The sequence below is a fragment of the Mandrillus leucophaeus genome, unplaced genomic scaffold (assembly GCF_000951045.1).
Source record: "Mandrillus leucophaeus isolate KB7577 unplaced genomic scaffold, Mleu.le_1.0 Scaffold347, whole genome shotgun sequence".
In the NCBI taxonomy this organism is placed as follows: Eukaryota; Metazoa; Chordata; class Mammalia; order Primates; family Cercopithecidae; genus Mandrillus; species Mandrillus leucophaeus.
In genome coordinates this window covers 853,438-878,535 of record NW_012103665.1, presented here as the reverse complement: position 1 = coordinate 878,535, position 25,098 = coordinate 853,438, and the positions used below count along the sequence as shown (strand labels likewise).

Sequence of the window (25,098 nt, the reverse complement as noted above, 5' to 3'; positions counted from 1 at the left end):
TGTAGTCCCAGCTACTCGGGAGGCTGAGGCAGGAGAATGGCATAAACCCGGGAGGCGGAGCTTGCAGTGAGCTGAGATCCGGCCGCTGCACTCCAGCCTGGGCGACAGAGTGAGACTCCGTCTCAAAAAAAAAAGAAAAAAGAGAGCTAGGATCTAAGTAGCGAGAGCATTGGTTAGTGTCCAGAGAAAGATGAGGGGAAGAAGTGCGTGCAACCTTGCTGGGCCTAGTGCCTGGGGATGTCCATGGGTTAATCTATGGGGAAGGACTGGTCCGTCAATGCATGGGGCCAGCATGTGGGGGGCAACACTTCTAAATGCACTTCTTTGTTTCCAGGCAACGCCCTGCCCTTGGAGAATGTGTGGCCTCGCTGGCAGCTGCCATACCAGTGGCATTCCTGGAGCCCACCCTCAATCGCTACAATCCTCTCTCGGTCTTCAACACCAAAACCCCTAGGGAGAGGTCTAGTAAGTATCTCCCCACAAAGGTCATCAACCCGTTTCATGTGCTGAGAGGAGGGGAGCCACACAGGCCGGGAGCAGCAGTCCTGCAGCACTGTGGCTTTCTTGGTCTGAGAGGAGCCAGGAGGTGAGGTTAGGTAGGGACTAGGTTGCAGGTCTCCATCTTACTGGAGAAAAACGCTTGGGCAAGGCTTTGTTGTAATTAGGCTTTGATTTCTTCTTCTGTAAAGTGAGGAGTCAGTGTTGCTGATTTTGAAATCCTTTCCATCCTAAGACCTCAGGGTCTCTTGTCTGCTCTGGGTTTCAGTTCCCCATCTGCACCTGGGTATGTGACTCCTTTTTTGCAGTCCCTCTGCGGAGTGGGATCAGAAGGTGCACCTCCACACGAATAACCTAATTATACTCTTCCAGTCCACGGAGAGGCTGTGCTTCTAAAGATGCTGACCACACGTTTTCATCTTCGTGGACGATAAGACATAGAAAAGCACCAGAAGGAAGAGAAATTGTACAAGAAAGAGTATTTCTTAGCAAAAGTATTGACACACTAGGTTCCACAACAGGGTGGCAAACTATGACCACAGGGCCAATCTGGCCCCCTGCCTATTTTTGTAAATAAAGTTTTATTTGAACACAGCCACACCTACTTATTTACATTTGGTCTGTGGCTGCTTTAGCACAGCAATGGCAGAGTTGAGTAGAGGCAGGAAAGTTTGGCCCCCAAGGCCTAAAATATTTACTATCTGGCCCTCTACAGAAAAGTTTTCCACCCTGTCTTGTAGAATAATCCTGGAACTAAAATCCAAGGCAGGTTGTAAATCTGGTTCTGGAGGGTCCTTGTATCTGGGTTAATTGTGATCCTGCCTCAGGACAAGGGAATAGGATAGAGGAGCTTTAAGTAGGAGCCTTGAATCAAGCTTGGACTCCAACTAGAAAAAACTGCGATGATTCCATCTATTTTGAAGCAAAAATTACCAAACTATAGGCTAATCAGTATTAAGGGAAAAAAAGCCACAGTAAATTATTTTCAACCAGAACTTTCTCTATTCAGAACCAATGTTTTCTTAAAATATTGCTATACACTACCAGTAGATGGCTGAACGTGGTGGCAATTCCATTTAGTTCAAGCTCCCTTTCTCAAACGGCTGTGAGATTTAAGGAAGAAGCGTTCTGAGTGAGAAAGGGCTCATACCACACTTTTCTTTGCCGCCGCTGTTTTTTTCATCTAAAGATGTGAAGTGCTAAGCCGTGGCAGCTTTATTCCCACTTGCTTCTTGTTACTTCAGGTAAGAGGAGCACATTGTCCCCTAGAAATGATCACCAGGACAATTCAGATAAGGCCACTAATAAAAATCTTGCACTGAACTAGAATACAGTGGAGACTAGTGTTCTCAGAGCTAGTCAAGAGAGAAACATTGCCAAGATGCCTCAACTTTCCAAAGTCCCATATGAAATCTGTAAGTTAATCTTTCCTCAACCCTTTCAGCCTCATCTCGCCCTTTCTTCCCTTCGAAACTAGCCAAAAAAAAAGTATTTCCGACCTTTTTTTTTTTCCTTCCCACTTCTGATTCCAAATAAGTCCTAGCTTTCCACCAAAGTGGAAGCTGAGCAACAGAGCAGGCTTTGGTGAAGTTGAGAAGGAGCTGCGACATCTCCAGGCAAATGCCAGCCCAGGTGTTGCTCCCTGACTCCAAAGGGACATGGGGCCCAGTCATGACAGTTCTGGATATTTATACATTTATTCTGCTTCAACTGTGACTTGAGAAATAGTATATCTCTGTCTCTATACCAGCACTGTGTAGAGCTTCACCTGGGAAAAGAGAGAAACTGCCTCTGCTCTTCAGTTCATAAAGGCACAATGAGGATGTTTTTTCCTGCTCCTGTGCCTTTATGAACTGAAGAAGATAGAGGGAAGCCTGGGGTGGCTTTGGAAGGGAGGGGAATTAGTCTCTTGCATTGTGCCCCTTCCCAAGAGCTATTTGAAAAGTGCTCCTTCTCATTCTATACACCTTTGCATTGATTTAATAAGACATATTCATAAATAAAAAATGACTCCCCATCATTGCATACTCCAAAGGAAGAAAAGAAACAAGGTTGTAATTGGAGATGACACAGTCCTTTATCCATTAGTGACACACTATGGGACTCTGTGTCCAGCTCCCCTGAGCCCATGTGTTTGATCACTGGATTCAGTGAAGAGTGAATGCTGACCATGTGTATGGCTCTTAAAAAGTTTACCTAGAGTCAGAGAATGACTGATGGCTTAATGAGCTGTAAGAAGGTAGACTTCATTCATTACAAAGTGGGTGGTCTGAGAAATAAAGGGCGGGGAAGAATGTTTAAGGTGACAGGTGATGTGAGCCTGTGGTTTAGAAATACAATATGAACTGATTTATCATGTCTTCAGTTAATTGGGCATCTCTATTGACACTTGATGCTTTGCCAGCAGAATTACTCAGATTCGTATCTTCGATGCCCTGTAACATCCTGGTGCATTTTCTTCCTCATCCAAAAATTATTAAGATATACCTAGAAAAAGTTTAATACTGTTATGTGCCAGTTATTCAAAACTAGTTACATCCTTGGTTATGGGTGGCAGCGATCTATTACTCAGAACACTAGATGGACCAAAGCATCCTATTACCAGTCAGTTTGCTTTTCTTCTGTACCCTATTGGAACTCTTTTCTCTTTGGTTGATTATTCCAATTCTAAGGTAAGCCATCTGTATTGCAAAGAGAAGAGGTGCTAAGGTGAGGCACGCAGGACTTTACAATCTAATCCAGTGGTTCTTGAATTCTAACGTGCATCAGAATCACCCAGGAGGCTTGTTCAAGACTGTCGAGCCCCCACCCCTAGGGTATCTAATACAGTAAGTCAGTTTGGAGTGAGGCCCAGGAGTTTGCGTTTTTAGCCGGTCTCCGGGTGATGCTGATGCTGCGGTAGGAGGACCGCACTTTGAGAATCACTGATCTAGAAGATAAAAGGACAATGATTCTAAAGATTCCCCCTCACAGTCTTGTGTCTGATTCTAAGAGGACACAGCTGAGGCTGTTTTTCTAGCAGCTCACTCAGAATTCATTCTGTGGGTTTATGCTGTGGCATTTGAAGTACAAAACACCTGAATCACAAATGTTTGTTCCACTCAAGGACCAATTGCGTATAAATAAGTTTTAAAGGTCATTATAATGGCTCCAGCGCAGCAACCTTAAGCAACTCTGTTTTCCTTAGGCAGCCGGCAAAAAGTGTTCATGATGATGTATTGTCTATGTGACATTTAAACAAACACACCTGAGCCTTATCATTTACAATCCCGAGGCAAATAGTTGTACATTTCAGTTGCATCTATGGCAATGGCATTGTTCTGTGTGTAGAACCTCAAGGTAGAACGTTTGACTTCCCTGTGTTTCCCTCTGTTCTTTGAGAGTGTGTGTGTAAAATTATGTTGTTGTAAGGGTCTCTGCAGACTCCCGTGTTCTTGTGACCCGTGACCATTGTTGTCCTGCTGCGAGATGCAGGACAGGCTCATTCTCTGCAAATGACTGTATCTGACCCATAATTTCCTTCTACGGCAAATCACAAGAGTTCAGGGTTCTTTGGCTTTCATGCTATTAATCCCTTTCAATTGTCTGGGTTTTAAAAGATGTTGGCCCACTCCTGACATCCAAGGAGGAGAGATGTTTAGCCTTCTATCTACCAAAAGGCTCTAGTGATAGCAACAAAAGTCATCACTAGGGAAAGGGTAATAGTGCTCCACCGGGCCTATCCCATAGCATAAAGGCTGCTGGGATCCATTGCTTTGCAACTGCACATCCTGTCCAGGTAGAACCACTTGTCTCAGCTGCAGATTCATTCTCTCCAAGATAGCCAGGATTGTTCTGTATCTCTGCTCCATGCAGTATAACCATGAGAGAAACTCAGACCGTCCCTTTCAATTGACCAGTATTCGTAAAGGCCAAGGAATTTGGTATGGCCTCTCCTATTTATTAATCCTTCAAGTCCAATGGATATAAAACCTGAAAATCTAGAGAAGACAGACCTCGAGCCAACAGTAATCCCAATGGCAAAGGGCCTGCAGGCATAACCCAATTCACGAAACATACATTTGTATTTGCAGTCTTCTGCTTTATCTTTGGAAATGTATGAGAACTTTGCATTTGATTCCAAATATCAAAAATAATTTCCTCAAATCTTCCAGGGAACTGATGTTCTGGGAAAACACACCACATCTTTCCTGTGGCTTCCCAGACTGCCTAGCTCCTTCAGTGCCTGATGGTTTTGCCCCCAGTGTGAGAAGTTTGGCCTGAGGATGAAGTAGATACATTCTGTAGGAAGCAGTTAGATCAGTGCGTGTGTATGCAAAGTTTTGGGCTTGTGGCTGTTACTCAGAATTGTCCGTGTCCCTCCACTCAGAGCCCTTGTTATCTTCTCACCTGTCAGGAACTTCAGGATGCTTCCAGTCTTCCTCCCGTCTTGCAGGAAAGAGTGTCCTTTACCTTACAGGAAGCAGGACAGAGAAGCCCTGGATTTTTCTGTTTACAGTTCTTGCATCTGACAGCCCTGCCTGATTGAATATTGAACTCTGTCTGTTGATCCTTCAGCCCGTGTGTCCTTGTCTAGAGCAGCACCCTCAATCATTCAGGGTGAGGAAAAGATAGCGCTCCCACGATTCCTTACAAATCAGTCCTTGGAAACAAAAAGGATTAAGCAATTGACAGGGAGTCAATCAAGCCACCTCAGGTCATCCATCATTTCTATTGTGCAGCCAGAAATCAGTCCACGTGTGATGCTTTCCCCCCCCCAGAATTCCAGCTGGATGGAAAGTTGTTGTTTCTGGTCCAGCTGAAGGACTGTTAGATGAGTGGACTTTTATTTTTCCTTTTCTAAGCTGTACAGATGTGATCCAGGCAATGGCACCACAACTTAAAACTAAACACTCATCAGTTGCTTTTCTCCTCTGATTCCTGGTTTTCCTGCAGGGGACACACTAAGGCCCAGGCAGTCTGGCCAAGAGGGAGAAGCCAAGAGGCTGGCTTCATTACAGGGTAGTCTTAGGAACTAACTATCCCTCATCCTTGTGTCTGCTGTACTCCTTTAACCACAGGTTTGTTTTAACCTCACCTCAACATGACATCTAGGAAGAGAATGCAGCCTCTGGAAGCTGCAGTCTGTTCACAGACAGCTGGAGGACAAAAGGCACTCCACATCCAAGCTCACTGCTGTGAAGCTCTGGAAATTTATTTCTAAAGACCAAAGGAAAGGAGGGGCAGAGAGAAAGAAGCTTGCACCCACTGTGCTTTTGAATTTCTGTCCCTTTATTCTTCCTCTCGATCAGTTCTGGGGATACCAGACACGGTGGAAGACATGTGTCCTGACATCCCCCAGCTGGAAGGCCTGATGAAGGAAATCAACGACCTGGCCGAGTCAGGGGCGCGGTACACAGAGATGCCGCATGTCATCGAGGTGATCTTACCCATGCTCTGCAACTACCTGTCCTACTGGTGGGAGCGGGGGCCTGAGAACCTGCCCCCCAGCACAGGGCAGTGCTGCACCAAAGTCACCTCTGAACACCTCAGTCTCATCCTGGGCAACATTCTGAAAATCATCAACAACAACCTGGGCATCGATGAGGCCTCCTGGATGAAGCGCATCGCAGGTACCAATGCCTTTTCTCCCCGGTCCCCAGCCCAGGGCACAAGATAACTGGATTCTCTTTTCATCTCTATTATTAATTCCAAGATGGTTTTGCACAAGCTCTATCCAATATTTAAACCTCCCCATCCCCAACCCAGCTGCTTCACAGTGAAAAGAATTGACATATTCCCCTGAAGAGCTTCCTCGAGCCAATGCTTCTGCCCTACTCCCCTACTCATCCAGGCCCCTCAAATCTCCAGGAAGCCCTTCTTAATCAACTCCACTCAAATCCAATGAACATGGCTTTGTTTGATTTTGGTACTCAAGAATCGCATTTGCTCTTACAGTAATAATTGTCCAGAATTTTCCTGGTAAGTAATCCTGTGTGTTTTCCACTTGTATAAAACTCACTCCCATCTGACCTACACTGCAAGTTCCTTACTGTCACTCTGCATTTGCGTTTCACTTGATGCTTTCTAAGACACCCTCATGCAGCCTCACAGTAGGGGCACTTTGGGTTTTTTTCTTTTGTATCCCTCTAAAGTTACTTGCATACAGTCAGCTCTCAATGAATGTTATTAGCCAATTTTCTCTTCCTAAAGCAACTTCAAAAAAAGGACAGGCTTGGAAAATCAATAACTACTTTCCACAGTCAGGAAACCACAAATATTTTGTGTCCTCTGTGTCAGACTACAGTCCAAGGAGATAGAAGCTAAGGCAAAATCACTGCTTTTGATGGACCTGTGATTTAGGTAGTGGAGTCCACCAGTAACATCTTTACCCATATAATCTCCTGGATCATGAATACAATGGCTAGGCTAAAGGGAACTATTAATCCAACACTGGTATTTACTTTCCTGGACCAAGGAATCGCTGTCCTGCAAGACCAAGGAAGAAAAGTTACTGCTTCTTCCTGTCTCACAGATGAACTGAGATCAAAATTATAAATATCAGGCCGGGCGCGGTGGCTCAAGCCTGTAATCCCAGCACTTTGGGAGGCCGAGACGGGCGGATCACGAGGTCAGGAGATCGAGACCATCCTGGCGAACACGGTGAAACCCCGTCTCTACTAAAAAGTACAAAAAAACTAGCTGGGTGAGGTGGCGGGCGCCTGTAGTCCCAGCTACTCGGGAGGCTGAGGCAGGAGAATGGTGTGAACCCGGGAGGTGGAGCTTGCAATGAGCTGAGATTCGGCCACTGCACTCCCGCCTGGGCGACAGAGCGAGACTCCGTCTCAAAAAAAAAAAAAAAAAAAAAATTATAAATATCTTGGGTGCCAATGGCAGCTAGATAATATAAGCCTCTGTGGACATTTGAATAGAGTTGGTGTTCCTCTATTACCCAGTAGCCCTAAAATATTGTTAACCATAAGGTAATTTTTCAATGAGTTTCACTTGGTAAATCTGAATTAAGGGAAGGAAGGGTTTCAAAAAATCTCCTCCCTTACCTTCCTAGAGGTACACAGAGGGAAAGTGTCACAGCATGAGGGCCACTGATGGAAACTGAAGTTTGGCCTGTTATTCCACAGGGTGAATCTAGATTTCATTCAGACAGGCTACTTATTTCTTGGTGACTAAACAAAGTCAATTTTAAGTAGTAACCCCAAATCACCCACCTAAGGTGTCGCCATTCTGATTACATATCCAGAGCACAGTTGCTCACTGAAGAAGGCTAAGAAGTCACAACTTCTTGGTTAATGTGTCTCATCAGAGAGTGCCGTTGGCCTTCTCTTTCTAAAAGTATCTTTTTTATAAAAGTAAAATATAAAGTGATATTTTGAAGAAAATGGCTGGAATGCAAGCTGTTTCCAACTGAAATGCCTTAAGCTAAAGACACTTTGAAATACACATGTGAATGCACATTGTCAATGGTTCACAACTCTCAGTCACTCATTTTTTTCTTAATTACTCTGATCTTTAAAAAAAAAAAAAAAGACCAATGGAATGGCATATTGCTCTTTCTCTGATTGCTTGTTTCTGCTTTTCAACTTCTAGTGACCACCCCAGCCTCTTTTTATTTGTTTATAATTGATACCAGACTTATATCCCTCCCTCAGAGCCCAGAGGAGTCTCCAGGCAGTAGGTTGGCAGGTTTCAAGTCTTGAGGGCTGAGGATGGTAGTAGGATTAATGTGCTTTTAACAACAGATTGTTCTGTAAAATAACCAGAAAGCATATATTGAGTGTGCGCTCTTAGCACAGTACTTGTTGTTAGTAAAAGGCTTCCTTCAGGAAGTTTACAATCTGCTAGTGAGCCAAAAGCAAAAAGAATGGACTATAAAATAATACAAAATAGTCTTTCATGAAGAGCTAAGGGGTGTGGCATAGGCCACGTGTGCATGAGAGGTTCGGGGGAGGCAGGAGCTCCCCATGGCCTGGAAGAGCAGAGCAGGAATATGGGCCTTCTCCCATAGTGGCCTCGGTCCCCCATCCCCTGAGGTGGCTCTATGAGAGGGAAGTATCAAGGGGAAGATTAAGGAAGCGAACAAGGGGCAGGTGCCATCCTGAGTTGATGGGATTCCACAGCCCCACCTTTCAATCATGTCTTTCATTTTCATCAATTGCCATAATACGTGAAATGACGGGGAGGCTCTTTGTAAACCCAGTGTATGCACAGCCCATCATCAGCAAAGCCAGGCCCGACCTGCTGAGAAGCCACTTCATCCCAACTCTGGAGAAGCTGAAGAAAAAGGCTGTCAAGACCGTGCAGGAGGAGGAGCAGTTGAGAGCCGATGGCAAAGGGGACACCCAGGAGGCGGAGCTCCTCATCCTGGACGAATTCGCGGTCCTCTGCCGAGATCTCTATGCCTTCTACCCCATGCTGATCCGCTACGTGGACAACAACAGGTACGGAGGAGACCACTAGGAGCCTGTCTGCCCCTCTGTGGGGCTAGTTTAGGCAACGGAATAAAACGGAAAGATGGTGTTGGGTTGTTGACAGTGAGATAAAGGAGATGATAGCCGCCCCCACCGTTCTCCTTCCCAACAGCAATGGTTCCTGCTGTAGGAGCTCTGGGCAGTGCTTTCCTGGAGCAACGATTCTGTGTGGTGTGTGACATGGCCATCCCCTCCATCCTTATGGGCTACCGCAGGTCAGAGGAAGTTGGTCAAATAAAGGTAGCAGTGACCCACTTCTGCCCCTCTGCTGTTCACTCATGTATTCCTTCAACCAGTACTGCCTGACTGTGTGTTAAGCGCTCTTCTAGGCTTTAAGTGACAGGAGTGAATAGAACAGACAAGCTCTCTGGCCTAGGGATATTTCTTTCTGGGGCTGGGAGAGGTGCATAAACAATAAACAACCCATATAAGTAAATTATATAGAGCGGGGCAAGGGGAATTAGGAGGGTCAGGGTGGGGTGGAGTTGTGTTTTTAGATAGGATGTTACTGAGAAATCCGCATTTGAGCAAAGACCTGAAGTCAGTAAAGTTTGGAACCAGAAAGATCTGGGGCGAGGATGTTGCAGGAAGAGGAAATGTCTGGTGCAGGCCCCGAGAAAAGAGCGTGCTTGGGATGTTCAAGGGACCAAAAGGAGGCCAGTGTAGCTGAAGCAGAGGGAGGGGTGGGGAAGAGCAGTAGAGGATGTGAGAGGGGCAACATGGGGCCGAGAGTCCAGGCCTGGGAGGCCACTGTGAGGACTCTGACTTTTACTCTGAGTGAAAGAACAAGCCCCTGGAGATTTTGAGGGAGTCTGTAATGTGATCTGATTCACTCTTTGAGCACTGTAGCAAGGGGTGGAGGCGGTAGGGAAGGAAGAAGACCGGTGGGAGGCTCTCTATGATCCAGGCAAGAGTGGAATGTGATCCATAGAAACTGAAAATGGATTAGCAGTGTCAGGGGTGGGAGAGAATGATGGGGAGGGACTGCTTTATGCTTTTTCTTAAGGACTGGGGTTTCCTTTTTGGGTAATGAAAACGTCCTGGAACTGGATAATGATCATAGTTTCACAGCATTGTGAATGTACTAAACATCACTGATTGCAAATTTTATGTTATATGCATTTTGCCAGGTTTTATTTTATATATATATAATATATAATATATATAAATATATATATATAATATATTTTTTTTTGAGATGGAGTCTTGCTCTGTCACCCAGGCTGGCATGCAGTGGCATGATCTTGGCTCACTGTAACCTCCACCTCCTGGGCTCATGCAATTCTCCCGCTTCAGCCTCCTGAGTAGCTGGGATTACAGGTGTGTGCCACCATGCCTGGCTAATTTTTTGGTATTTTAGTAGAAATGGGATTTTACCATGTTTCCCCGGGTGGTTTCGAACTCCTGAGCTCAGGCAGTCTGCCCCCCTCGGCTTCCCCAAAGTGTTGGGATTACAGGCGTGAGCCACCACACCTGGCCCTCTTTTTTTTCTTTTCTTTTCTTTTCTTTTTTTTTAAGTTGATGGTGACTGAGGCCAGGATGGTAGCAGTGAAGGTTGCCAGACGTTATCAGATTCTGGGTCTGTTTTGACGGTAGAGCCCTTGGAATTTCCAAATTGGGAATGAGAGAAAAGAGAAGAGTCAAAAATAATTCCAGGAGTTTTGACTGAGTACATGGAAGAATGGCCTTTTCAGCAATTGAGGAAGACTGTGGATACATCAGATTTGGCCAAGGTTGGAGTGAGGTTGTTGAGGGGAGGATCAGGAGATCACTTTCAGACATGTTGAATTTAGTTGCCTATTCCATAGAAAAGTGAAAATGTTGAATGGGTAATTGCATATAAGATCCAGAGTTCAGGGGAGAGGTCTGGTGTAGACATACGCATTTTGGAGTAATCGATACATTTAAGGACTGTGAGACTAGATGAGATAAGTAAAGGATTGAGGAAGAGACAGAAGAGTTCCTCAGTACTAAGAGGTCAGGCAGAAGAAGAAGAGCAAATGAGACTGAGAGTGAGAAACCAACAAGACAGTAGGAAAGCCAACAGAATGTTGTATCCTGGGTGCCAACTTCACAAAGAGCTTCCAGAAGGAAAGAATGACCAACTGTTTCGAATGCTCCTGGTAAATAAGATGAGAACTGAGACTGGGCATTATATGAAGCAGCTCATTAGTTATTGGTGACTTGGACAAGAGCAGTGTCTGTGAAAAGTATTGAAGATAAAAAGCCTCTTTGGGATGGGTTAAAGGAATGAGAGAAAAGGACTTGGATCCAGCAATGCAGGCAACTTGTTCAAGTTTTACTCTAAAAGAGAACAGAGAAATGAGACACTAGCTAGAGGCAGAAGGGTGGTCAAGAGAGGAGCTGTTAACATACGAAACTCATCAGGTTGTTTCTTCACCAATGGGAAGGATCCAGTAGAGACGGGGGCTATGATCATGTAAGAGAGAGACAATTTCTAAGGCAATGCCCTTGAGCAGGCAAAAGGTCAACCTTAGGAAGTTCATCCACAGCAACAGACAGGAGGGCAGAGACTGTGGGTGCTGATGCACACACACACACACACACACCCCTACATTCAGAGAGAGAGGTCTTTTGGGGTCCTTTTCTGATTGCTTTTATTTTCTCAGTAAAGTAGGAAGCAAGATCATCAGTTGGGGGTGAAGATGGGGAAAGGTGCATAGAGGTTTGAAGAGTGAAGAGAAGGTATGAGGTGGTTTCCAGGGACAGTGGAAGAGTCGATGGACCAGGGAAATGCAGGGTGATTACCAGGCAGCATTAAGAGATCTCTGGTTATGAATTTACAGTAAGACCCATTAGCAGGTTGTCTTTTTCTCCAGCCAAATTCAGCTGTCAGATATCAACCAAGAATAGGAAGTAAGTTGCATTTAATGAGAGGTGAGGTTTTGCAAAGTGAGTATGACAAAAACAGGTTAGGGAGTTAAGGGTATATGTAAGGGGGTAATTATAAAGATTTACCATGGAATTTAAGCCAGATGATGAGGAGGACAGAACGTAGAAAGCCTAATGTGCATGAACAGACAAAGGATCAAAGCATTTTTGGGGAGTAGGTACTAGATAGGAGGAAGGTGGTGGTCAGAGAAGTGAAATGCATGGATTTAAGATTATGGGGTTAGGGGAGGTTACAGTTATTAGTAATGACCATGGGATTGCATACTGAGGTAGGTGGAGGGCGAGACCCTTAGAGAAGAAATCAACAGACGAAAAGGCCATGGAACTGGAAAATCATAAACACATATATTGAAGTCACTGAGAATGAAGACCGGTGACATGCTGAGACGAATATTAGTGAGATATGTGCTAAAAGCATGGGTAAAGGAAGGAGAATGGCTCGAATTAGTGACCACCTTGGTATGAGATGAAATTCAAAACTGGAGACTTATGGAGACGCTTCATGGTGCGTGTCTCTGTTCTGACATTTGAGCACCATTTAGAGAGGAGAGGTGGAAAACAGCACAATATAATGAACTTATCCAAACCTGCTGCTCCCTATTCTCAAGGCCTCTTCTCCCAACCTGAGTCCTTCAGGAGGGTCACCCAGAATTCTCATTCTCTCCCTATCCCTTGCCTTCAGCCCTTCACACTGACTCTGTGCACCTTCCCTTCTCTCCCATTAGTCAGTCCCCTGGGGTGGTGGCCATATGCTGTGCTGGACAGGCTGCGTATCCCAGCTCACCGTCTTCACTCCTATTCTACAGAACTTCAAAGGTTGAAAGTGTCTAATGTCATCATTAGGAAAATTAATTCATGTCATAAGAGAAATTTGTAATGTAAGTCATTCTTTCCCCAATGTTCATTTGGTGCACAGAATTTAGCTGAGTCAAAATAAATAAACAACAATTATATGAGAAATGTGAAGGCTTGTGGGAATATAAGTCTGCAAAATCATAAAGCTATTGATAGGGTGAACACAGACATTTTCATTGTATCTTATGGTATGATCCTTACCCTATTTGTGGGTTTTGTTGCTTTTTTCTCTCCAACCAAATATGTGTCAGTTGTCCAAGTCCATTCTCCAGTTCTCCAGCACCAATTGGGTATCCAACAATCCAATTTAATTCTGACAGTAACTATGCAGAGTTAGTGCAGATCCCACAGGTTAAGGGCTCAGTTCTGCAAGACTGTTCCATTTCAGACACCAGCCACAAATGAGTTGCCCAGGCTACTCACACTTCTGCCCAGCGAACTGCAGATCCCATGGTTCTCATGACCTGGTTTGATAATTCACTCAAATCTGATAATTCACTGGAATAGCTTATAGAACTCAGGAAAGCACATTAACAATTACAGGCTTGTTAGAAAAGAATCAACTCAGGAACGTTCAAATGGAAGAGACGCATAGGGAAATGTATGGGCGTAGGGGAGGGCAGAACCTCTGTGTCCACCCTGGCGCACACCAACCTCCCAGCCCATCGATGTGTTTACCAACCTGTAGCCTCCCTGCATCTCATCGTACGAGCTTTTATGTAAGTTTCATTGATAAATCATTGGCCATTGGTGATTGAGATTGAACTCAATCTTCAGCACCTCCTCTCTCCCCAGAGGTAGGGAGTGAGGCTGAAAGTTCCAACCCTCTAACCACGTGCTTGGTGTTTCTAGCAACCAGTGCCATCCTGAAGCTACCTAGCCCTTCCCCACTCAAGGGTCACTTCATGAGCATAAACCCAGGCATGGTCAAAGGTGCTCGTCATATATAACAAAAGAAACTCCTATTACTCAGGAAATTCCACGAGTTCTAGTAGCTCTGTGCCAGGAAACAGAGGCAAAGACTAATACATATTTTTATTATACCATACCCTTCTGAAATGTAAAACCCTAAAATACAAATTTGAAAATGTTTAATTTTAAGGTACCCATTATAGATATTGAAGGGATGCAGAAATATTTGGGGGAACATTGGTAACTTTTGAGTGGTAACCCATTCTGCTACAGGCAAGAAATGGGCCTGGATATACTCATTTTAGCATTTATTTTAATTTATTTTATGAGGCAAATTGTACTTACTATTTAAAATAACCTAATTAAGATTACTTATATTTAGCCTTCCAATAGAAACACTTTACAACAACACCTTACACACACACACACACACACATTGTCTCTCTCTCTCTCTTTCTCTCTTTCTCTCTCTCTTTCTCTCTCTCTCTATATATATAAAATCTTTTCTTTCCTTACCTATCTATGGGAAATTGTAGTCATTTTCACACACACAAAAAAAACCTGCTTTTTTGAGGGTCATTTTAGTCATTTCCCCATCATAATAATGTTAGCAGTGTAGAGAAGGAAATTGCCAGAATTTGAAGTGAAAAATAAAAATAGAGTAAAGTTGCTCCTGGAATAGCTCTTTAATTGCATTTGTCACTACTGATGATCAAGACTCAAGACAGAGTATGTTATACTTATGCAGTGTTTGACAGTTACTAAAAATGGCAATGTCAGAGAGTCTTTGAGATCATCATTAATTCATTCATCCCCACTTTTCAATCTGTTCTTCCCAGAGCATCACGGTCATATGAGCCGTGCTGAGAAATACAGCCTTCCAACATGAGTGCCTTTACTTTCTTCAGGTCCTCTCTTCATCCAAAACATTAGCTGGCTTTGAATTACGGAATCGTGGCTTTGGCAGGGTTGTTAGAGGTCACCTCATCTTACCTCCCAGTGGATGGAGAAATACCCCTTCCTTTTCCCTATCGTGACTTTCTGCCTCTGGTTACTGGGAAAAGTGGAGGGCAAAAGACGAGAGGGACAGCATTGCCATGCATGCAGTCCCATTCTGGTTTCAGACGGTTCAAACCATTTGAGCTCAGAGGATAACTCCTACCTATCAGCTCTAATTTTACTCTCCAGAACCACACAAAATTCCTCTAATCCTTCTTGTGGCAGCTCTTTAAATCTGTAACAGAGCCATCTTGGGCTTTCCTCTTCCCTGCTTTTGCTTGTCATATTAAACCTTTGTGCTCCTTTCTGCCCTGCCACAGCAGTGTGTGAAGTTTCTTTGGTGTCTGGAATACTCTTCTGAAGAGCGGCCTCTGTTGATCAGTGTCCAACCTGAAGCTGACCCAGAATAAGCAAGAACCAGTTGTGGTGTACTCAGTGGGGGGCACATAAGTGCTTTGCTTCCTCATGCCAGGAGATAAAAGTCAAGATGTATTAAGTCTCTCTCTTTTTTTTTTTTTTTTTTTTTAGACAGAGTCTCACTCTATTGCCCAGGCTGGAGTGCAGTGGCATGATCTTGGCTCACTGTAACCTCTGCCTCCCAGGTTCAAGCGATTCTCCTGCTTCAGGCTTCTGAGTAGCTGGAACTATAGGTACACACCACCATGCCTGGCTAATTTTTTTGTATTTTTAGTAGAGACAGGGTTTCACCATGTTAGTCAGGCTGGTCTTGAACTCCTGACCTCAGGTGATCCGTCTGCCTCTGCCTCCCAAAGTGCTGGGATTACAGGAGTGAGCCACCGCACCTGGCCTAAACAAGTCTCTCTCTCTAAAAGGCAATCATTTTCCTAGGCCCCTTCCTGGGAGTCAGAAATATTTGGAACTTAGCAGTGAACTTTAAATAGTGAGATTTTTGGTGAAAACCTCTCTCTCAAACTGTTGAAGGGAGTTAGAGTAAATCCCATGCAGCAACTACCTCAGGCTTGGGCCTCTGGGGGAGGCTTTGGAACAAAGCTGAAAAAAGCTCTTACCTCCAAAGTAGCCATGCTGACTGTGAACACAGGAGCGTGGCTTTATTTTCTTTCAAACCCTGATCATTTGTCCGTTGTTTTTGTTTTGTTTTGTTTTTGTTTGTTTGGTTTTTTTGGGGGCGGGGACAAAGTCTCGCTCTATCGCCCAGGCGCAATCTCGGCTCACTGCAACCTCCACCTCCCAGGTTCAAGTGATTTTCCTGCCTCAGCCTCCCTAGTAGCTGGGATTACAGGCATGCGTCACTACGCCTGGCTAATTTTGTATTTTTAGTAGAGACGGGGTTTTGCCATGTTGATCAGGCTGGTCTTGAAGTCCTGACCTCAGGTGATCCACCCGCCTCGGCCTCCCAAAGTGCTGGGATTATAGGCATGAGCCACTGCGCCCGGCCCCATTTGTCTTTTTGAAAATGAAAGTCTAAGTCTCCATACTCCTGCCACCATCCAGGATTCTGTTCCTATGCTTCTTGTTTTTTTCTGCGACTGTGCTCAGTTATTTCATCCACTTGGGTTGCTGCTGCTGCTTTGGTGGTTGTTATAAAGTTAAGGGGTACAAGTATAGTTTTGTTACATAGATACATTGCTTAGTGGCAAAGTCTGGACTTTTAGTGTAACCATCACCCAATACGAAAACCTCTCTGGAAAATAGTATGGAAATTTCTCAAAGAACTAAAAATAGAACTACTATTCAATCCAGCAGTCTCACTGCTAGGTATCTACCCAAAGGAAAAGAAATCATTATATCGAGTAGATATTTGCACTCATATGTTTATTGCAGCACTATTCACAACAGCAGAGAGATGATATCAACCCAAGCATCCATCAATGGATGCCTGCATTTAAAAAAAAGTGGGATACGCATACACACACACAGTGGAATACTGTTTAGTGATTAAAAAGAATGAAAGCGTGTCTTTTGTAGTAATGTGGATGGATTGGAGGCCATTATCTTAAATGAGACAACTCAGAAACAAAATCAAATACCACATGTTCTCACTTAGTGGGAGCTGAATAATGTGTCCACATGGACATAGAGTGTAGAATAATAGACACTGGAGATTCAGAAGGGTTGGATGGAGCTGAGGGATGAGAAATTACTTAATGAGGACAATGTGCCTTATTCGAGGGATATGGCAAACTCTCTGACGGTTACCTCTAAACCCAGCCTCCTTCTCTGCCTACAGCCTTGAGTTTTCCAATTGCCTTTTGGCAAGCAGTGCGGATGTTAAAAGAGACCCACAGATCAGCTAGGTATCTACAAGAAAAGCGACTAAATATTGACAGAGATGGTGGATCCCATAGGAGACTGGGATCAAGCAGGAGAAGCACCTTGTAGCGTTAATTGGGGGCAGAGAGGGTATGAGTGAATATGAAAAGCTGGGTCAGGACCTTCCGTGCTCCCACAAACACCTTCCTTGACTTGTGTGCCTAGGGGAAACCTTTAATGAGATGTTTTTCATTGCACTTATCACTCTGAACTTGAAGAAAGAACCTCAGTCGAGATAAAGAGCAAATATCTGCCTCTTAGAAGAGGGGTGGCCAAAGAAAAATATGTTCAGCTGAAACTGCATTCTCACACGAAGGCAAGAAGATGAAAATCCTCTTCCTGCTCCCACCAGGAAACCACAGTTACTCAAGAGTTTGTTCCTGACGCTCTTGCTCCTCACAGTCCCTGTGGCTGTGCTTTTCCTTGGCTAGATAGGATATGACCCTCACCTTTTCCCACTGAAGGCGTCTCGAAAACCTATGAAGCTCATTTAAACCAAAACACTAAGGAGTGAACAGCTGGTAGTTCTGATAAAATTTGACATTTGACCCTGAAAAATCAATAGGAAAGAAATCAGAAAGCATTGCCAACTTCAAGCCTCAAGTTTGAATTGCATTTGGCTGCTTATAATGGAGAATTGGCTATAGTGGCTTAAACAAATGAGAAATTTAATCTCACACAGAAAAGAAGTCCAAAGATAGCTCAGCTGGGGCCAATATTGTTCCTTGTTAGAAAGCCTCATTCCTTTGTCTTTATTTATTTATTTTTCGAGACCGAGTCTGGCTCTGTGGCCCAGGCTGGAGTGCAATGGCACAATCTCGGTGCTCGCTGCAACCTCTGCCTCCCGGGCTCAAGCGACTCTCCTGCCTCAGCCTCCTGAGTAGCTGGGATTACAGGTGCCCACCACCTTGCCCAGCTAATTTTTGTATTTTTTTTTTTTAGTAGAGACAGGGTTTCACCGCATTGGCCGGGCTGGTCTGGAACTCCTGACCTCAAGTAATCCACCCGCCTCGGCCTCTCAAAGTGCTGGGATTACAGGTGTGAGCCACCATGCCCAGCCTCATTCCTTTGTCTTCATATCCTCAACATTGCCTTCCATCTTTGAAGTTACTTTATGATATAATTAGCCAATTAGAGTTCCATCCATCATATTTTCATTCCAGACAGGAAGTAGGAAATCAACAGGAGAAAGGCAAAAGGCACCTTCAGCTATCTGATCCCTTCCTAGAGATTTATTTCCAGGAGGCCCATCCAACAACTTCTGCATTCATCGTATTGATCAGAACTTAGTTACATAGCTGTAGCTCAAGGGAAGCTGGGTAATGTGATCTTTAGCAGGGCACAGTGCCACCCTGAACAAAATGGGGTTTGTTACTATGGAAGAAGAGGAGAATGAGTATTGGGCAGACAACCAGCAATGCCAGCTATATAAAGGAGGGGCTGCTTGAATCTGAAAACAAGAGAGATTAGATAAGAATGTCCCTGAGACTGGAACCAAGGGCAGTAAGGAATTCAGGAGATAAGAGAAGGATCCCAAAGTGATCTTGGCCTCATGAGTCTTTATATTTCTTAGCCTGGTGCTCCTCACGAATGGGTAGGAGGTACAGGCTACCCACAATTCAGTCTGATGTCCTAGAGCTTAGGGAACTGGCTTTTGGTAGCTGTTACCCTACATGGGGCAAGAGGCATCAGGCTTTTCAGACCATTTTCAGGCGCAAATTTTTTTACCTTAAGAAAGACAATAGTTTAACTTGTGTCACTCTGATATTGCGATATAATAAATACGTATTTGCTCTTCATCCCTGCTTCCTGGCACAGAGCTCCTAAAACTCATGGAATTTCCTGAGGGAAAGGGGTGAAAGGAGCATCTTCTGTTATTCATAATAAGCCCCTTTCGACCATACCTGAGTTTATTCTAATGAGGTGACTCTTGGAGAATGGAGACTGGCTGCCAGATGTACCAGCTCTGCAGTTAGAGGGTTGGGACCCTGAGCCCCACCACCATTTACCCTCCCCTAACCTCTGGGGAGAGGAGAGGGGCTGCATATTGAGTTTAATAACCAGTGGCCAGTGGTTTCACCAATCATGCCTAGATAATGGAGCCACCACAGAACAAAACCCTAAGCTATGGGGTTTGGAGACGTCCACGTTGCTGAACACACGAAGGTTTTGGGAAGGTGGTGTGTCTGGAGAAGGCATGAAAGCTCCCTGCCTCTTCCCCCATACCTTGTCCTATACATTTCTTTCATTCGGCTATTCCTTGGTTGTGTCCTTTATAATAAACTGGTAATAGTAAATCCAGTATTTTCCTGAGTTCTGTGAGCTGCTCTAGCAAATTATTGAACCCAGTGAAGGGGTTGGTTGTAGCCAATTGGTCAGAAGTACAGGTCACAACCTGGGACTTGAGACCGGCATCTGAAGTGAGGGGCAGGCTTGTGGGTCTGAGCCCTTAGCCTGTGGGGTCTGCACTAACTCCAGGTAGTTAGTGTCATATTTGAAGTGTAGGTCATTCAGTCAGTGTCTGAAGAGTTGAAGAATTGTTTTATGTGAGAAAAACCCCACATGTTTGATGTCAGAAGTGCTGAGCAGAGAAACAGTGGGGGGGTTTTTTTGTGTGTTTGTTTCAGTTAGTTTCATGTCTCTGTAGACATTTGAAAATGGCAACTTACCCAGCCCTTGGAAGTATAATTTAATTTGAATATGTAAGCTACTTCACTGCGAGACAGCTTATAGAAAGGACTGAATTCCTGAAACTGCAGTTCAGCCTTCTTGGTGCTACTGCAAAATTTCTTAACTAGTCTATTTTTTTTTATGAATAATGCTTATTTATAGGGAATCTTCAAACCATTTTAGAGGGCATAGATAAGGATAATTGATCTCTGCTTATACACTTCAAATCACAGTGAAAAACATACTATCTTACAAAATTTCATTGACAAAACTGGCTTTAAAGGAAAAGGAGTGAGACGTGAACTGTTGAGAGTGCTCAGAATTTCAGAGGTTTGACAATGACAAATGTCAAGGACAAGGTTAGATGTCATAGCGACCAAGACTTGCCTACCTTTGCTAGCCTTATATATTAAGGGAAGCATCTCCCAAAACTTAGAGCTTAACCTTAATCTACTAATCAGTTTAAAGAAAAAACATAACCTACTTTTGACCATTTTGAAATGTTGATATCTGACATCAGTTTGCGAAGGTAATTCTTGAATCCTTTGGCAGATGGAAATAATTATCGTAGATCCTTCAAGAAATCTACTGTCATTATGTGCCTATATCTAAATGTTTAAGGAATATATTGCTATTTAGTCTCCCTGATTATTGTTTTCATATGAGAATGCAGTATGATCTGGATAAATGCTTGTCGCCAGTGTTGGTATAATTTTCAGGGTGTGAATACTTTAATCCCTACTGATTTTCAAATGCCTATTCATTTACTTTTGGACCCAGATCTAACTGGCTGAAAAGCCCTGATGCTGATTCTGACCAGCTCTTCCGCATGGTGGCAGAAGTCTTCATCCTGTGGTGTAAATCTCACGTAAGAACACATTTGGGCCCTGGGTTTAGAATGGCTGTGAAAGCTGCAGACCTTGGAAAACTGTTGATGATAAAAAGTCAAATGCTGTAAAATATTCGAAGAGATGTATTCTGAGCCATATGTGAGGACCATGACCCATGACCCTGCCTCAGGAGGTCCTGAGAACATGCGCCCAAGATGGTTGGGTTACAGCTTGACTTTATACACTGCAGCGGGACAGAAGTTACTGACAGAGGTGTAAATCAATAAATGTAAAGTATACCTTGGTTCAGCCCGGAAAGGCAAGACATCTTAACAGGAGTAGGTAGTGGGCGTCCGGGTCATAGGTGGATTCAAAGATTTTCTGATTGACAGTTGTCAATCAGAAAGAGTTATTATCTAAAAACCTGGAATCAATACAAACAGTGTCTGAGTTAAGACAAAGGATTGTGGAGCCCAACATTCTTATTATGTAGATGAAGTCTCCTGCGTGGCTACCCATAGAGACAACAGCTGACAAATGTTTCATATTCAGACATTTCCAAGGTGCTAGACTCTCATTTAATCTCTTGAAGATCAGGAAAAGACCTGGAAAGGGAAGGGTATTCTTTATAGAATGTGAATTTTCCCCACAGGAGAGACAGCTATGCAGAGCGTTTTCAAAATATGTCAAATAAATATATTTTGGGGTAAAATATTTTTATTTCCTTCAGGGCCTACTGTCTGTCTGGTGATGCTATACTAGAGTCAGGTTGGAATTTGGTGTCTTATTGCTACCAAGAGGATTCTGTCAGTCTTAAGATCTCTATTTTAATGTTAATGCTGGTCATATGCCTAAACTCTAAAAGGGAGAGGGTATAGTGAGACATGCCTGACCCCCTCTTCCCATCACGGATGAATCAGGTGTCTTTGGAATCAGCTTGGCTGAGAGGAGGGGTCTATTCAATTACATGGGGAGCTTAGAATCTTATTTTTGGTTTACAGAACTTTCTTGTAATGTTTGGTTTTTCAATTCTTTCCCACTTAGAACTTCAAGAGGGAAGAGCAAAATTTTGTGATTCAGAATGAAATTAATAATTTGGCATTTTTAACTGGAGACAGCAAAAGCAAGATGTCAAAAGTAAGTCCTTAGAAATCAATTCCAAAAACTCTTCAACCTTAACCTCAGCCATGACTTGGATCTATTTCATATTTTCTGGGGATTAACACTGTGCTGCATTTAGGTCAAACTATATAACCAACAGTCTCTGCTGCTGTTTCTTTGAGAACGAGCCAGAAGAAACTGCTCTCAAATAAGCGTGGTCATCACATTTTATGAATAAATAGCTGCTTGTATGTCAAAAAGCTTAAGTTTCACGACTTGCCTAAGGCATTTGAGAGGTCTCCAAAACAAAAGCTGCTGTTAGTGGTTTTAAAATAGAACTACTTCCCGTGTAGTGAGGATACAGAAATACACATGCCTAGAGCCACCTTTTGATAGCTAGGAAAAAATTACCTTGCTTTGTAGATTTTGACAGCACGTACTCTTACATCATGCTTGTTTTCCTCCTATCTGTAATATTCAATACCTGTTGTATTTCAGCTGTGTTGATCTCTTAATGCCTTCTGTTTCTTTTTCATGACAATTGTACTCAGAAAGCCAAACATTTGTCCATTTCCTTAAGGAGATGTTTGAGAAAGGGCATATCAGACCTCTGTCTGAAGAAGGAGTAACCTAGAGAGAGAGCATAGCAGGAATACAAGTGGCACAACTTAGCCTCCCAGCTCCTCTTACGTCAGCTCTGCACACGGAGGCTTCTTTATTTTGATTTAAGAGACTTCTCAGACATACTCCAAGTGTACATTCAAAATCAAAGCCTACTTAAATGTGATGTTTCTTACCCTTGACTCCGTATCCCCGAGAAATGTGCCTCAATGAGGGTTGATTTTATATGTCAAGTGTGAGTGACATGTAATACCTGAGATGTGCATCTCTCTCATTGCTGGTACAGTGCTGCCCTTGAGGAACATCAAGGTGGAGTGTGCATGGGGACCCTCAGAAGTAAAAGTCAGCTCTGGAAAGATGAGAATCATGGGTTTGTAACAAAGCCCTTGGGCATCTTTCCAAATAACCATTTGGGATGGAGGTCTCATATATAAGCTGCAGACAAGGGGCTGGTATGACACCGAAAACGAAAACTTTAGCACCTGGAGCTCCAGCAAGCATAGCTAACTCTGGTCAGTTGCAATCATTCTGAGCTTTCTGTTGCCTTTATTTATGTTGGCACATTTCTTCCAACATGCAGAAGTTGACTGTTAGAGTTTATAATATACTCTATACACTTTTAGTATGCATTACTTGATGAAGTTTGACAGACAAAATTACGTACACACAAAATAGAGCAATCATCTTCATGAGGAATCTTTGCTGCAGAGGGATCCTTTGTACTTTAGTTTTATTTGATTTTCCAAAATTCATTTTGCATTTGTCTTTTGGTAAACACATCTACTGTCATATGATGTAGATGAGGTTGGGTTTTTTCACATCCACCTTTCTGGGAGAGCTAGCTTATCTTAAGTTGCCTCTGCAGGTCTTCTGACAGGTATCACAGCCCCTTCTTTGACTCACCTACCTACAGAAAGTCAATAAATCCCAGACAGATTCCATACTATCTTTTTTTTTTTTTTTTAATTTTTTGAGATGGAGTCTCACTCTGTTGCCCAACTGGAGTGCAGTGGCATGATCTCAGCTCTCGGTGACCTCCGCCTCCCAGGTTCAAGCAATTCTCCTGCCTCAGCCTCCCAAATAGTTGGAGCTACAGGCAGGCACATGTCACCACACCCAACTAATTTTTGTATTTTTAGTAGAGATGTGGAGTTTCGCCATGTTGGCCAGGCTGGTCTCGAACTCCTGACCTCAAGTGATCCACCTGCCTTGTCCTCTCAGAGTGCTGGGATTACAGGCATGAGCCACAGCTCCTGGCCCGATCTTCAAATTAGGGTAGATTCAATGGCTCAGGACTGAACCAGATTGTCAGGGAACGATCCTAAAGGAATGGAAATGACTCTGATACCAGGACTTGGATCCTGGATGAGCAGAAATGGCAAAGACATCTCAAACCTCTGGTAATGAATGAATGCTGAAGGTCCTTGGGTTTACATTTGGAAAAAGATGAGATAACAGAAAATGGCATTTCAAAACCTACCTACTAACAAACTAACCTGACATTTTGTTCATTCACATCACCGAATGAGGAAAAGGGGGTGTTTGTTTCTTGACAAAGGATGGTCATTTTCAGAAGGTGGGCCTCTTCCTTGCTGGTCCGGTTAGTCTGTAGAGGCAAAGTCTTTTGTTTCATTTCTATTGTTATCATATGCCAATTATTTCTGAGCCAGATGGGATAGGGTCAAAATTACAATGTAATGAATGGAAGACAGGACACTCCCTAGATGTTGAATACTATTTGCCATGGTCCTCAGGGTAACAAGTGTTCATGTTGTTCCTGTTGCCTGAGTTGGACACAGTGTAGTGGTAAATACATCAGAACGTGAAAGGAAGCTAAGTCTTCCCCCGGCCCAGCTGTTGGCTGGAGCTACACCTTGCATCATTCACTTAACTCCTCTGGGTCCCAGTTTTCCAATCTGCAGAATGGGGTTGAGCTCACTACCTGACTTCTCCCAGCTCTACTAAGATGTTCTGATTTAAAGTCAGTTTCAACAGTATCTCTAGGATAGAATAATATTTGAGAAATGTGGTACATTATTTCAGACAGAGAGATACCATGCCTCCAATAAGCAGTAACTCATAGCCATTTCTGGTATTTTTTGGATGTCGAACTACATACTGAGGGGTTAGGGGAGGAATATTCTTCCTCATCAGTTGACTCCCTATTGCATCTGCCTTCCCGCAATTAGATGTTCTTTCTACTACCTGATCTGAACAGCGACCTGTATTTGCTTTTATCTCCACTCTTAACTGAATTCTGGTGGTGTAAAAATGAAGTTAGCCTCAGTGCATATGGCAGGCTTTGTGGAGCTATGTGTATGTGAACGCCCTATGCCACACACACCACATATGCCATTGCGAATGGAAAGGCAGTGGAGAAAATATACAGTGAGCCTTGCTGTTACTACTTGATGAGTCGAAGGTCAGTTCAAAGATAACGTTATTTTTCTGGGGCAGTCAAAGCAGATTTTGCTTGTGAGAGCTCATTGTATATTTTGTGTATATAACACCAGTTTGCGAATGTATGTTAAGCTAAATGTAACTAAGCTGAGCAGGTGTTTTTTGTTTGGTTTTGAAACTTCTTTTGTTTCTGGAAAAATGACAGCAGCTTCCTCGGAAGGGAATGGTAAGTTACAGTGTGTTCAGCCCAAGAAACGCCAATTCCTTGACCAAGGTTATAAACAAATAAAATAAAGTGTCGTGATGCAGGAAATATTAGAGTGCCTCATAGTCCAGAGCCACTCCACTCTGTGAAGCATGATTTCAGTGGATCGAAAAAGGACAGGAAATACTTTAGAAGCTATCTTTGAGTTTTTCAAGGGCATTCACACTTACATGTGTGAGTGAATTTTCTTGCTCATTCTCCCTCTTTCATTCCCTCCCCTACCACTTTTCTCTTTTTTTTTGTTTTGAGAGGGAGTCTCGCTCTGTCGCCCAGGCTG

At 43.6% G+C, this 25,098-nt stretch overlaps 1 protein-coding gene across 1 annotated transcript in view; it reads left to right on the top strand.

Moving 5' to 3' along the window:
* The window catches only part of RYR3 (ryanodine receptor 3), a 403,627-nt gene that overhangs the window by 316,587 nt on the left and 61,942 nt on the right, over window positions 1-25,098 (top strand). The window contains exons 68-72 of the mRNA XM_011989131.1: window positions 335-465; window positions 5,790-6,110; window positions 8,693-8,933; window positions 20,385-20,472; window positions 21,479-21,571. Of these exons, the coding sequence (XP_011844521.1) occupies window positions 335-465; window positions 5,790-6,110; window positions 8,693-8,933; window positions 20,385-20,472; window positions 21,479-21,571 (874 nt within the window). The remainder of the gene's footprint in view (window positions 1-334; window positions 466-5,789; window positions 6,111-8,692; window positions 8,934-20,384; window positions 20,473-21,478; window positions 21,572-25,098) is intronic.